The sequence below is a fragment of the Tinamus guttatus genome, unplaced genomic scaffold (assembly GCF_059628265.1).
Source record: "Tinamus guttatus ecotype Peru unplaced genomic scaffold, ASM5962826v1 Tinamus_guttatus_pri_ptg000249l, whole genome shotgun sequence".
Classification (NCBI taxonomy): domain Eukaryota; kingdom Metazoa; phylum Chordata; class Aves; order Tinamiformes; family Tinamidae; genus Tinamus; species Tinamus guttatus.
The window spans coordinates 743963-758486 of record NW_028288783.1 but is presented as its reverse complement, the minus strand read 5'-3'; the positions used below and the strand labels follow the sequence as shown (position 1 = coordinate 758486).

At 40.0% G+C, this 14524-nt stretch overlaps 1 protein-coding gene across 1 annotated transcript in view; it reads right to left on the bottom strand.

Annotated features, from left to right (window-relative positions):
• Positions 1-2480: 2480 nt before the first annotated feature.
• Positions 2481-14524, bottom strand: part of CDH2 (cadherin 2) — a 115855-nt gene continuing 103811 nt past the window's right edge. The window contains exons 15-16 of the mRNA XM_088526664.1: positions 10681-10845; positions 2481-3899 (exon numbers count right to left, since the gene is read on the bottom strand). Of these exons, the coding sequence (XP_088382790.1) occupies positions 3693-3899; positions 10681-10845 (372 nt within the window). The 3' untranslated portion in view covers positions 2481-3692. The remainder of the gene's footprint in view (positions 3900-10680; positions 10846-14524) is intronic.

The following is a 14524-nucleotide window of genomic DNA, read 5'->3' as shown; positions in this document are numbered from 1 at the left end:
GAGGGAAAATACTGTTTGGGCTACTGAACTTGGGAAAGGGGGACAAGCCTTCCTGATTACTGCTGTGTGGAGAGCATATCCTCAAGTCCAGAGCCAGGAAAAAGAGGAAAGCAAAGCTGAGATCTTGAATTTTCTGGTCTGGAAACGGAAGAATACGTAGAATCTGATTTAAGACTTGGCACCTAGGGGAGCTAAGGGGGAAAACTGGGAAAACCTGGTAGTGAAATGTACCTTAGCACAAGCAGTTAGGTACTTTACTCTGCTATCACATTCCAAATCCAGAAGGATTGGTCTGTCATGACCATGCTGCTCCTGCTGGAAGGAAAGCTGCTTTGGACGGTGGGAGTAAGCTGCCTATCATCCTAACATAGCATCATCGGACAGCAAATTTAGAAGTATTTTAAAGTCAAGGATTTCCATACGAACAAACGGAGCTCCGAAGAAACAGGTTTCCTGCGGCTCTCGAGATTAGAGCTACTTTGCTACTTCAGCACTAAAAGAAAAGAAGCAGCTGTCTAAAACGTTCTTGTTTGCAACAGAGAAGAAACTTCTCTGTGCAAACCAGGGCAATTCAGATGTGAAATTAAACCTCCCCCATTTAAAAGTTACATTAATTTATAAACATTTTATAAAGCGGAATCAAGCAGCTGCCCGATCGAAGTGTTTGCCTGGGATTTTGTATTCAGCAGTGACCGCAGTGAGCTCCGCAGAGACTTCCCGGCACCCCGGCACAGCCACTGCGGCATCACCCACCACACGGGCAGGCGAGTACGCGGTTCTTAGTGCGGGTACCCGGAGGGAGCACGGTAAGAACAGCAGCTTTCACCACAACTTGGAAGTCCCAGAGTAAACACTGGAAGGGAGACACAGCCACATGTAAGGTGCTGTTTATCTGCTTAAGATGTTTACTCCCAACAAACACGCTCATCCTTTCTTATGTTTGCAGCCTTGAAGGGATCTAGACTACGAGGAACTATTACAGAAAGGAGATCTGAACTGAGAAAGAGCTGCAATGGGAAAGCTCCTAAGGCCTTGTTTTGTGCCAGTAACCTCCTCTGGATACAGCTTGGAAACCCCTTTTCCAGAATAGGTTGCCAGAATTTCCCAAGGAAAGGGAATCCTTCTCCTTTCAGTGCATTCCTCTAAGGGTTTTAAGGACCTAAATCTGGCTCCACATTTCTAGAATGGGAATAGACCTGCAACTTGAGGAAATAGGATCAGTTCAAGGTAGTTTTTTTCTTGCAAAATCATTGAGATGCCCCTAAATGATTTACCTTTTCTTCCTTTCAGTAGGCATAATGGTAGGTTTGATAACTATTGCTAGAATTGCAAAGTAGCTGCAGATAGAGCTGTAAGATTGCCTGACCAAGATAAGGATAAATGGGTATATTAATACTCAAAATTCATGAGAATTACTTCTAAAGCTGTCAAAAAAAGAGCTGTGTGTTCATAGAAAATGACATCTACTCCATTTTAACAAAAAATGTGCTATAATAAAAACTGGAAGCTTTTCACAAACACTCCTCTTTCCTTATCTCTAAGCATTTGACATCAATAAAATTAACTTCATTCGGTGTTTCCCATATGCTGGGTCCAAACAGCAATAATAACAGAATTAATATTGCTAAGATGTTGCAGAACTGCCCTCGCTAGCCACAGCAGCGAGCGGCTTCGCCGGCGCGGGGCCCGCGCTCCCTCCCACCGCTTCGATTCGCGCTCGGCCCGCGTAGACGCGGCGCTTCTGCTGAGCTAGGGCTTCCCACTGCTCACAATTAGGCCCTTAATGAGTGTCAATGCAGACATTAAACCTAGGCAGATTGCTGCAAGTCAATGAAAACACAGCAGAATTGCTGTACTTACATTTGCTTTGTCTGCAAATAAATCAGTGCAACAGGTAAATGCATCTAGTGATGATTAATTGTCTAAGAGGACTTTGTAATAAAGTTCTGTAATTGTAACTCCTTGAAGGGCACGATCTGGCATGCACCGAGTTAACAAGGGGCTTCTCTTCAGTTCAGCATAAGGAAGTTCAGGCAGGAGACACCTGCAAGAATCTGCAGTTTATTTATATGACCAGCACCATAACCACACTATCATTAAACTGCCAATCCAGGAACGAGCCCAAAATGATGCAAGCTTCGTTATATAGACAACATACATCAAGCCAAAGAGATAGCCACCTCCAAGGAACTGAAAGCTATGAACTCCCAGAAACGTCAGCCATCACTCTGCCTTCACCTGGGAACTTGGCTTACACATTTGTGGCAAGTCTTCTGCTACATGCAGCTCAATTTCAGCTCAGCAGAACTGAATGCTAAAACAAAACAAAACAAAACACACAACTAAAACAAAAAAAAACAGTGCAAATACTCCTCTCGGCGTTCAAATGCACTTTGGGTATTTTCCCCTCTTTATATACTGTAGTCAGGGCTGCTCAGGTAGGGAAAAAAAAAAAAAAAAAGGCCAAACCAAGCACCAGATCCAAAATTAGCATTTTATTCAGAACGTTGGGGTCAGAGGTGTATCATTTATATTCTGGTACACAATACAGAGGCAAAGCTGTTCTCAGAAGTCTCTCCAGTTTGAAAGCTCCTTCCCCCTTCCCTCCCCACCCCCAAAACATACTGTATATTTACTCGTGCCACCGGTATTAGGCCAGCGCCCCTCCCCTCCCCCCTTCTTTTTTTTGGTACAAATTATGTAAAACTTTTGTGCTAAGAACTTTTTTCCCTCCCCAAACAAAAAAAAATTAATAAAAATAAAAATAAAAAAAATATTGAGTACTCTAACTACAGCTCAACAATTGAATCAATGTCACTTGTTTGCAACCTGTTTTGTAAATACTTTATCCATAACGAAAGATATAAACATGCAAAAACCTGAATCCATAGTCCAAATAATACATACACGTGTTCTGAAGTTTATGCACTTCTCCACAGACTATGCCAATAAAACATTATGTACACATACCATTTTTACAGTGAAGTGGGAAAAAAGTACTAGAAATTAAAAAAAAAGAAAAAAGTGTACATGAATTAAGACCAAAATGTGGCTAACATTCTAGCATATGAAAAAAATCAATTCTGCTACAAACTGGTGATATGAAAACTCCCTTTATTTGCAACCAGCTGCATAAGTTTTAGAATTTTAGTGAAGAAAAAAAAAAAAGTCCCCTAACGTCTAAAACTAGAAGAAATGTACATTGTTCAACCTCATGGTCTTCTCTCCCAGATAATAAAACTGTTCCATGAGGGCTTTTTATTTTCAATCTCCTTATTTTAATAAAAGCAATGCGATGTAACAAAAGCATGTTGAAGCATATTGTGATTTACCTTACTCCTCCCTACCCCAACATATTTTGTCTCTTTAATGCATCATTTCATAAATCAGTACCATTAAAGCCTTAAACATAAAACTAATTCCGATCTGAAAAAGGTACAAAAAGGCACATAAAATCCCAGTGCTTCTGTACTGTAAAATTCAAGTGTAACTGAGCTCAATATTTTTTTTTTCCAAACAGCATTGGATCACTGATATTCCACGGAGCCCAAATTGGTTTGCAGCCTATGCCAAAGCCTTCAGCAAGCACTTGTGCTAGTAGACTACAAAGTTAAAGCCTAGCTTCTGTATGCTTTTGGGGAATATCAGTTGAAATGTTTGTACTTGTCCAAAAACAAAGTTCACTTTGAAGTTCAGTCATCACCTCCACCGTACATATCAGCAAGTTTCTTGAAACGTGGACCCCAGTCATTTAGGTAGTCATAGTCTTGCTCACCACCACTACTTGAGGAGTTAAGAGAGCTCAAAGATCCGGCAGTGGAGCCGCTTCCTTCGTAGTCAAAGACTAACAGGGAGTCGTATGGCGGGGCTGTGGGGTCATTGTCGGCTGCTTTAAGTCCCTGAAATAAGGAAATGGAGAAAAAAAGATGAAGTTCTGTATTGGAGAGAGAAGCAAGAAATAACTGGCACATCACTGTGCAATCACGTATCAACCACCACCCAAGGAGACCAAGCTCTGGTTCATTTGCAGTTCACTTCTGTTTCAACTAAGACGGCGGGACTGGCCTTTCTGTAATTCCAGCAATAAAATATTTCCATTTCTTTTAAAACGGCCATGTTTCCAGTATTAGAGTGCTCAACACTGTGAAAGTAACTACACATACAGCTCTTAACAAAAACGAAAGCCAACATTATCACCACCATTGGAAACTATTCTAATAATTAAGTATGCAGAGCTTTAGTTGCACAGCTCACAACGCAAGGCGCTGGCATCACAAGACTGCTTAAACAGACATGGGGAAGGAAAAAAAAAATGTATGTTTGCGTAGATTTACTAAAACAGCCATCTCGCATGACCCGTAACGTATCCACTGACACTGCTGAACCGCCATCGATCTGTAAATGCCAAAAGCCATATTTACAGAGTCCCATAAAATTCATCTAGGCTACTGTGAGAAAAAGGTACAATATGTTACATGGTTTGTCTTAACCACACACAGGATTCCAGCTGTTCTTCAAAAAACAGACACACAAACACAGAAAGACCAACATCAAAGTTAAACCCATACAGATTACAACTGTTTTTGATTCTTTGTTTCAAAGTATTCAAGTTATCAATACACCAGTATCAGGTCTTTAGCAGTTTTGATTTTCTGCTCACTACAACAGAGTAAGTCAAATTAAAACCAAAACAAACTGAACAAGGAGAAAGTTGGGAAAGAAACACATTTCTCCAAGACAAAAATCTCTTCCCTGTTTTCTTACATCGGTCCAAGCCCAGAGAGTAAGTTTAATTGTAGGATATGAAAAGGCTGCTCTGCGGCCATCCATGCTAATGCTGGGAAGAGTTACAAGCTGAATATGCACAGCTGATTCAGCCTTAAACTTAAAAGTAAGGCAAGTCCTCTTGTGCTTTGGGTTTTTTTTTACTATGCGTTTCCTTCTACGAGATTAGCAACGTTTTCCAAGATCTGTCATTGCATGCTGGCAGCTGCTGACCAGGGATAACATGTCTGCCAAAATTCCTTGAGGCTTAGTAAAGAATCTGAACCACTTACTCTTAGATTAATTTTAACTGGCGCTACATGCTTTCGTTAAATGGAGAGGTGATGCAACTGAAATGGGACGTTTATTCCCCCCCACCCCCCACCCCCAACACATACATAACAAAATTTGGAAATCACAGAATATGTCACGTTACAGAACTAAGCCTCTCACATACCTAAAATCATTTATAAGCATGCAGAATGAATCTAAAATAATTTTGCAACTCAGTGGAGGGAAGGCCCGGCATATTTATCAAATTAATGGCCTGAAATCAAGAACATATTTTGGACTTAAAATGATTGCTTCAGGTAGTACAACGACATCAAGCAGATTAATAACAGCCTGCACCAGAAGCATAATTTCTCAATTATCTGATCAGAATAATTGGTGACACTTGTCATTTTCCCCTTTGGCATTATGCATCCTGACAGCCTGTGCAAGGACAAATGACTTGAGGGTCTTAGAAAGCAAGAGCTTGTGTTGGAGGGTTGCCTTGTCCAGCTTCAAAGCCTCAAATAATCCTAAGGCTTCCTGCACACTTTGGCTTCTCAGGCAGCAACCGGCCTTACAAGATTTACCTCTTCTCTTTTGGTCTGGCTCCTGAAGCCTTCCTGGGGCAACAGACTGCCACGGGCTGGAACACAGGCAGAGGTGAAGGAGAATGAATGCAGTGTGGCCATTAAGAGCACTGAGGTATGAATCCCCGGCACCAGTGCGTAAAAGTCATTTACGAAGGTGGCTAGAAGAAGAAATGTTATTTCCCTGTGCTTCTTATAGCAGATCCAGCCTAGGAACTGCCAGCCAACCATAGGATACTAATTTATTAAAAATCACTGAACAAAACATTTTCCTATATCACTGTAGAAATCCTGTTCTGTATCAGCCACCCATGGCGTGAAGGTAGGCAGCCTTCTTCCATCCCCCACAAGGAGGAAGCCAGATTTTTTTAAGTTGGTGCTGGTAACATGGTCACATCAGAAAATAAACCCGGTTTTGTGCTGTTGAGCTTATTAAAATAGACCCTCATTGACAGATTCACTGTTTCAAAGATAGGGCTTACTGCACAACCCATTTCCTTCAGAAAACACAGCGAGGGGCCGTGTTACGGACACACTGACTCAACTCCATGTTGACATCTGCACCTAATCCGTGAGTTAAAAACTTCTCAGACTCACAGTACAATGAGATTCAGTTGAGCCTCTAATTCCCACATAATTCTTCAAAAGAGAACGGAGTTTTCTTCCTTATATTATAAGCTACAATTTAAGATACAACAACAAAAATAGATTTTTTTCACTGCTTGCTGCTAAGCATGTTCCCTGAGCCAGGCAAGGCCGCCTTGGCTTTGCTGTTTGCCTCTCAGCGCGGAGCTGCTCCACGTTGGCTCTGGCAGGGGGCCTGCCTGGGGGCTCCCCTTGGGTCGGCAGGTTCCCAGTTTACGGGGCCAGCCCTCTCGGTGGGCGGCACCACAACCTGCTGCCCCGGCACAACCAGGAAGGCAACAAACGGCTGCCAGCAACAACTGATGCTCCTTCTGCTCCAAGGTGAGCCAAGACCGAGGCAGGCTGTGGGGCAGTCTCGTTTTTATCTCCCTCTTCTTCCTCTACAGATGTCTCAGCTCCTTTCACTGGCGAGGGAGAGACCACAGTGCCTTGACTGACCGATGCTGACTGACTGGAGGCTGTACCTGTCCGGTATGGGTAGTGTTCTCTCTGTGCTTGTTTTGAATCAAGGGAAAAACGCAGGAAAGCAAAAGCCACACATTCCTGAACTAACATGAAACGTTCCAGACTCAGTGATCTAATGCTTTTATTTTCATTAATCCTACCACTTAATCAAATCCAAGACACTCTTGATGAAGAGGAAAGGATTACAGAGCCCTAGAGGGAAATAGGAAAAATTGGATCAATCTAAATTTGACAAGAGAAAACAGAAGACATAAAAGGGACCCTATTCTGCTTAGAGGTGCACTGTATCAATAACCACTTATTAAGAAAGAACTGAGGGTCCTCAGTATCCTCATGGGACGAGACCTTTAGTTTGTGATTTAAATTTAATTTACCTCAGGCTATGTCCTCTATTGATTAGAAATATATTCTTAGCCACAAGCTCTCCACCACAATATAATTTGTTTAAGATTTCTAGGGACAGCATAGGCAGTTCTTGAAAAGTGGCTTAACAAAGCCACTTCAAACAAGCATAATTTACAATGTCCTGCAAATCCAGACTATTCTAAGCATTAATTATGCTCTGTACTCTGTAGGTAATGCCTTAAAACACTCAAAATGGAAAACAATGTCTATAGAGGATTCTAATAACATATGACTTAACTCCAGTGACTTGTTTGTACATTGGACTGGAAAAAAATGGTCTTTTTTTCCTCCTCGCCCGTAAAATCAGACATTCATCTATTCATTGAAAAAGACAAAACAAGAAAGTCCCTGAGGTTATTTTGCTTATGCCTGCAAAATATATTTTGATTATAAGGAACCACTGGAACCTTCTTAGTTCCAGTAGTTCAAAAAAGTTCATAGCTCTCTATGTGTTATCTTAACTTTATAAATGTTACAAAAATAAAGTTCTATCATACTTATAACTTGTTTTTCAACTGTCAAGTCGTTAGAGCAGTACAAAACATTCAAACTTATGTATGCCTCATTGAGTTAGGTAGATTTGATACAGCTGATGACAACTAGGAAATAATATACCGCAAGAAACAACACATTGCCAAAGGGAAGGAAACAAAATGACCCACTACTTTGTCTTTTTTTGTTGTTGTTTCTATAGTTGTGTAGTAAAACTAAAAGGAGAAAAAATATCCTATACTTTTTTAGATAGTAGCTCTCCAAAATTTGAAATGAATGATGTATATTACCTTTAAACAATAAATAAAAAAATCTAAAGTTGGGGCAATTCAGACTCTCACCTGCACAATGCTGCCTGCCTGTGAGAGGTGCTGGTGGGCACTTAATAGATTAGATTAATTTCTGCACATGGACCAGCATCCCAAAAGACCAGACTGATCAGGATCACTGCTAACAAGTCCAAACTCCAAAAGAGCAGATTGATCTCCAGAAACAGTGTTGTATCTTTTTAAACTGACGGGATAAATGCACAGATTTTGCTACCCAGATACCAAAAACCTCCAGGGGAGTCTCCCTACTCAGACCAGGTGCATTTTGCAGATGGATAGGGATTAGAGCGCCCTAAGAAAAGAGTTATGGTGTGACCACAAAGAGTTATGGTGTTACAGTGGAAGAAAGGTCTTTGTCCAACTATGCTGAATCTGGATGCAAAGTAGGGAATATTAACATTGGTCTTTCTTATCTCACTGTATTTTTCCACGACTCAACACATATTTTATATGAATCGTTGCAAGAAACATCTGGTATTTTGCCAAGGTTTTACCAGATTTTTTTTCTTCCATTTGCTGGAGCAGAGGAATTTACCAAATTGAGTATACTATTTCCAGAATTGCTTACAATGAACCTCAGGTGGAATGTGCTGAGATGAGTTTGAAAAACTGTACAGCCTGAATGTTTATACATAGATCATTTAGAAACTTATTAAGTAACAGAGCAAGCAAGAACAATTCTTGGCCCCCTTTGACTGTAAAGAAGGCTAGGTGAACTGTCCCATAGTAGAACAGCATGTTGTTGTGGAGCACTAAAAAGAAAAAAAGCCTTATAAGAAGGAAAAAAGAACCATGTTTGAAGCATTTTGACTTATCTACATCACGCAGTTCCGTTCAATCAGAGACACAATTAACTTTGAGTTAAATTGCAGAACATAAAAAATGCCATATTTTCAGTGATTTAATACATGCATTTCCAAGGTTGATCTTATTTTGGAGTTTTGGGCATTATTTACAACATTTTATTGTGTAGCAGTAACTGGAGGGAGCTTTGGTGGAGGGCAAAGTTAAGCATAAAGGAAGGTATCAATCTAATAGAACAGACATCAGCGAGAAAAATGACTCCCTGCGTGATTGTACTGTGACATAAACACATTGGGTTAAATCAAAACAGCATCTACTTTTCCTGTAGCCCAGTCTGTACTCATGAATTTTATACTCTCCAGGAGTATGTAACATATTGAAGCAGGATTGCAAGAACAGCTTGCTGAGCAATTTATAAATTACAGGAGGCTGAACAAACCGTAGCCCCTTTCTGGCTTTCCAGGAGAGCTACACGCACATTCCTCAACACGGCTGTGTAGAGAACACGTTATAATCCTGCTGTGAGGAGGAGAGAAATCAAAGCAGTGAGGAGCAATTGAAGGGGGACGCGATACTTCCCCACTGCTTGCCAGGTGGGAAGCGTCTGCTGACACCTACGCGAGAACAGGATGGAAAACTCAGGGACTGTCCGGAGGAAGACGAGGAAAGAGCACAAACAAGTTCTTATGTGCACGTTGTCTTGGCCAAAAACGTGAACTTTTTATTCTCCCGTGGCTCCGCTATTCACCAGAGGCATATTATGGCTTGAAGTATTATTTAGAAATGTAAGGCATGTCAAGGCATTTTTTTCTAATCCACCTCTTTCCCAAACCTGCACACTTTTAAAATACATTGTCTTGTGGGAATGTTACATATGCTTTCTGTTAGTCATTTTCCTGTGGTTTATTTAAAATTGCATCACTGCATACCACATTAGAAGCAAAATCAAATTTCTGCAGCTTGCTAGCACAAGAGAGACTTGTATATAAGCCCGATTTTTCTTTAAGGCAGACCGGAAAAAACAAATATTCACCAAACAAACAAACAAAGTAGTTCTACAATACTTGCCCAGTTATAATTGTCAAGGAAGATAGAAAATTAGAAAATATAATTAACTGCTACTATTCATCTATAGAATATTGCTCTCATTTCTTTTAGGTTACAAATTATTATTCAGGCTTTCCTATAAATAGCAAGCACAATGAACACATTGCACAGTGGTATCTTAAATTTCACAAAACAAATGATTCGACTCACCCGTGATAGAAATAATAGTTGTGGAGGAGAATTTCTTTCAACCGTAAGTTATCTGGTATAATCTGAATCTTACATTTATCTTTATTAGTTTGGAAGAATCAAAAGATAATGCAAAGACTTCTAAAGCTCTTAGACAAAACCAGTATTAAAAGTACTTACATAACATTTAATTTAGTTGCCCTTCCTACTCACTAATCGTATTTGATTGACTTCTAGTATTATTGAAGGTACTGAATTTCCACTAATATCTGGATTCAAAGGGTAATGTACGAGGAAAACGAAAATGAACTTCTTCCATTATTAAATTACTCTGAATTAATAAGTGAACTTAGGCTAAACTATAATTTTGTTAGTCTATTTATTACTGGGATTCCACTTGGAGATACTGTGCTTATGGCTGATAACACATTATGAATGTAATTAATGCAAACGTACAGAAACTAATTGATATATCTTCCCTTTCTGTTTGAACGAGTTAATTAAATTTGTCTGCACTTTAAAAGAACATATTTACTTCTCCCTAGCAAGACAACTTTAATTGTTTAAGTAAGTTTTAAAAAGTTATTATGTTCAAACATAACAGCTATTCATGCAGAGTACAATTAACAACAAATAAAAGCTCAGCACATCTTACAAGGAAATTCTTTGCTCTCCTTTACCTCATTAATGAAATCCCCAATGTCCCCAGGATGAGGAGCAGCTGATCTGACTGGATACTGAGGTTCTGCATGGATTGGCCTTTCATCAAGTCGCCTGATTCCAACAGGTTTGATGGTGTCCGGTTCTACAGTGTCCGGCTGCTGGAGCTGGCTCAAGTCGTAATCCTGCAATACAGGAAACAGACAGTGTGTTAGGAAAATATTAAACAATATTTGCCAGAGGAAACATGGGAGGAAAAGGAGATGCAGAAGGCATTATTTGATCAGAAGTCCTACTTCGAGAATTTTAACACTTGTTGAGAATAAAGGGTAAAAATGTATCACTCTCATCCCAACAGCATGTTATTGAATTTACACTCCCCGACTCTACCTTCTTGATTTTATTTCATCAGATTTGAAGAGCTTCTCATAATTTTCCCCTGAGAAGTAAGGAGTAGAGTAGCACTACTAAGAGACTAAACACTGCCTAGTAATGATGATTTACTGCACAGTGAAGATGCCATATCCAACTTTTATTTTTCTTCAGGAATTAAATGCCAGACACACTCATTCTGAGAAATAAGCAAGTGCATCTCTCCAAAGCATTTTATAATACCTTCAAAGAATGAGTTTAGGACTCCTTTCTGATTTCATATGGCTTCCATAATACAAAGCCAAAGGAGAAAAATGTCATGAGAAGTACAAAGCTGCTCAGATTTGGCCTTAATTCTAAGCACTTTTCAAAGATTACTTGTGGATCTGTTTATTAAGTACTTGACGCTGCCATTTCAAACTCTGGCAGACTGATGAAGTTAACACATCACTATGAATTTCAATAAGCAATATGTACATATATAATTCTTTTAGCTAGATGAAGGCTTATGCATTTAAGACAGATATGTCTGGATACTATTTGCACAGCGTGATGCATTTCAGCATTGTCATTCATGCTGTCCTGCTGTAGGATCCCTTTGCACTATGCACTGGTAAAAACCCAGAACAAAAAAAGAACGTGCTTAAACGCTTAAACAAAATTGAATTCATTAGTTACCAACAGGCTGAGGCTTGTGCCTTCTCTATATGCCTGATATCCTGCCTCACAAGCAATCCAAGCAGAGGAGGAACATCCCAAAAATGCTCTCGAAACTCCAAGCATCCTCCCATACCACACGAGCACAGCATTACATTTCCTTTCCAGAAATAAGGATTCAACATATTTATCTTCTGATAAACACCAAGATATGCATTGCTACCCTTCCATTCCACGTTATCATACTTTACATTTGTAGGCCGTTACGCACTTCAAAGAAGGGTATGTAAGGAGTTTAACCGAGTGAAATATGATCTTGGAAATTAATCAAACAAAACCAAAACCGAAACGCTTATTTTCAGTCTCTGCTTTTAACAGTCTTGTTTTGGTAAAATTCTTTTGGTAAAAGGTGGAACAGCTCCGCTAAGCTCCGAAAATGCTGTCTCCATGTTTTAATTGGGCTGCAAGTCCCTTGGGGCAGGGCTGGGAACTCTACCCTTCAGTTCTTAATACACCAAACAGAATACTAAGAGATGTCCATGAAGCTGCACAAATGGGAGAAAAGCAAGCAAAACAGAGCTTTTTATCCCTTTTATTAAGTAAAATAAAAACAGTTCACATGCACATCATCAGTATAGAGAATCCTACCAAACAGAACAGAATATACTTTGTAGAAGAGATAAATATGTATTGTAAAAGTGCTTTTTATAAAACTCTCATCTAACCCAAAAGATAAAGGTAGAAAAAACAGCAGAAAGTAATGAAAAAATATCTAAATATATATGCGTGTGTGTATATATATATATAAAAAACATTTTTATATGGAAAAGTTGAAACAGGTATAGTTAAATACATGTAGTAAAACATGTATTAAACCCCCAAGAGCTTAGTTGCTCATTTCATTTTTATAGCAATAAAATATTTTTCCACCTACTTTCAGTCGGGCAGTTCTTTTTTTAATTAGCCGTCATACAAAAATGACACCAAACAAGTCAGACAGTCTAGTACCTTAAGGCTTAGGCCTCACTCAAGGCGTTGCACTGCAGAGGAGGCTCTTGGTGCCCGTGTTGCTCTGAAGCCTCTCTAGGCTCCACAGCTGCAGCTCCCTCCCGCAAGGCAAGGTTGTGCAGAACCCACCCTCATGGGGACTCCCAGTCTCGCTTTCTTCTCTAGGGTAACTTATGACACTGCCTGCCAGTCTTCTACCAGAGGAAATCTGTTCTACAGGTCTACTCGTGTCCGGAGAGGAAGAGAAGATCCATTGTGCTTTACTGCCACAGGCTCTCCGCGCTTTCATTAAAATCAAAACAAACCTCACACCGGTCAGGTACGGCAAGTCATCCACCATCTCCCCACGCTAGCTTAATGCCATACACACAGTATCACATGACGTCTCCAGCTGACTTTCAATGTTGAAATTAACTATACTCAATTACTACAAAGTAAAAGAATGAAAAATGTTTTGAACACCCAGAGTTTAAGCTGTTTAGTAATGCTGAAATTCCATCTCTTTGCACAATGTTGCTTTCACAGCTAGACAAATGGAAAAAATGTTTCCTGAATTGTCTAAAGCTCCTGAATGTAACTTTAAGTTTAGTCTCTAGCAGAGTTTGTTAACATAGTTAACTGCAGAAATGACAGCTTAATGAAGAACTGTGGCACAGCAGAAAGAGAACAAAACATCCTGCAGTAGGTTGGGGCAGCCAGTTTGGCGCAAAAATAACAACCCAGAATGTTCTCCCTAATTCCAGGAGCCCAAGGCAGCAGTGTTTTGTCTGAGCTCTCTTCTTCCTCCGTATCATCTGTTCACCATTTGGATCTGCTGAGGCGCTGGGTCTTACTTCAGGGATGTAACTGCGCAAAGAGTGAAAACAGCCAACTCTCATGGCTGCCAATTCCATCAGAGGCATTTATTTCCAAATTTCCACTGTTTAGTCCTAACTCCAGTAAAACCCTTTTTTCCCCCTCCGTTCAGTTTGGATTTGAGCAAGTTCAGACTGGAGGGCTTGAGGTTTTCCCCTCCCTTCTCCCCAGACGTCTTCCTGTCCCCATCTAAACGCATCCAGAAGAACCTAACACTGGTTCTCCTACTAAAAGGTAATTAGAACATGTATTAGTTTGCTCCCTTTCTTGCTCTGACAGCTCTGTTGTACTCATCTCTGCAAACCCAGGCCTCTAGAAATCAGAAATTTAGACTAATTTGCTTGTCTAAATCTACACCCTCAACAGAAATACAAAAGTCTTCCATTTTAGCACATGGGTCTAAGCAGAGCAAGACAAACAAGCCCTTGTCCTTCCCCTTGTTTATAACTGGCTGAGACTAGGCAGCTACCGTTTCGATATCTGGTTGTAAGAAAGATGAAATCCAGCTTAATGTATAGTATAACTCTCAGTATAACTTTTGATTAACCACCTGTCTCTTTGGTTAGTATCTTAAGGACTACTGTTTATTGTGGCTAGAAAAAAGAAGCATAAAAACTCCTGGCTTTGATTTGTTCTAAGTCAGGATATTTTATCAGAGATGCGTTTTGTGGAACTGGACATTCAGAAAGAAAAAAGAAAAAAAAAGGGGGGGAAGGGGCAGGGGGGAATGCAGGAAGGGAAAGCACCACAGTGACAGCTATTCACTTAGAGCTGAACAGCTTTAAGAAAAAACTGACACCATTATCAGCTCCTGCTTCACATTCCTGAAATGAGATCCAACTGTGACAGTATTAAATGTCAACCAGCCAAGTCTTATAAGTCAACCACCTTACAAGGCAAGTAAGCAAAGCAGTTCAAAACTCTTGAAAGAATTTATTTATGATTCCCTGCACTGTATCTCTCTATCACAAC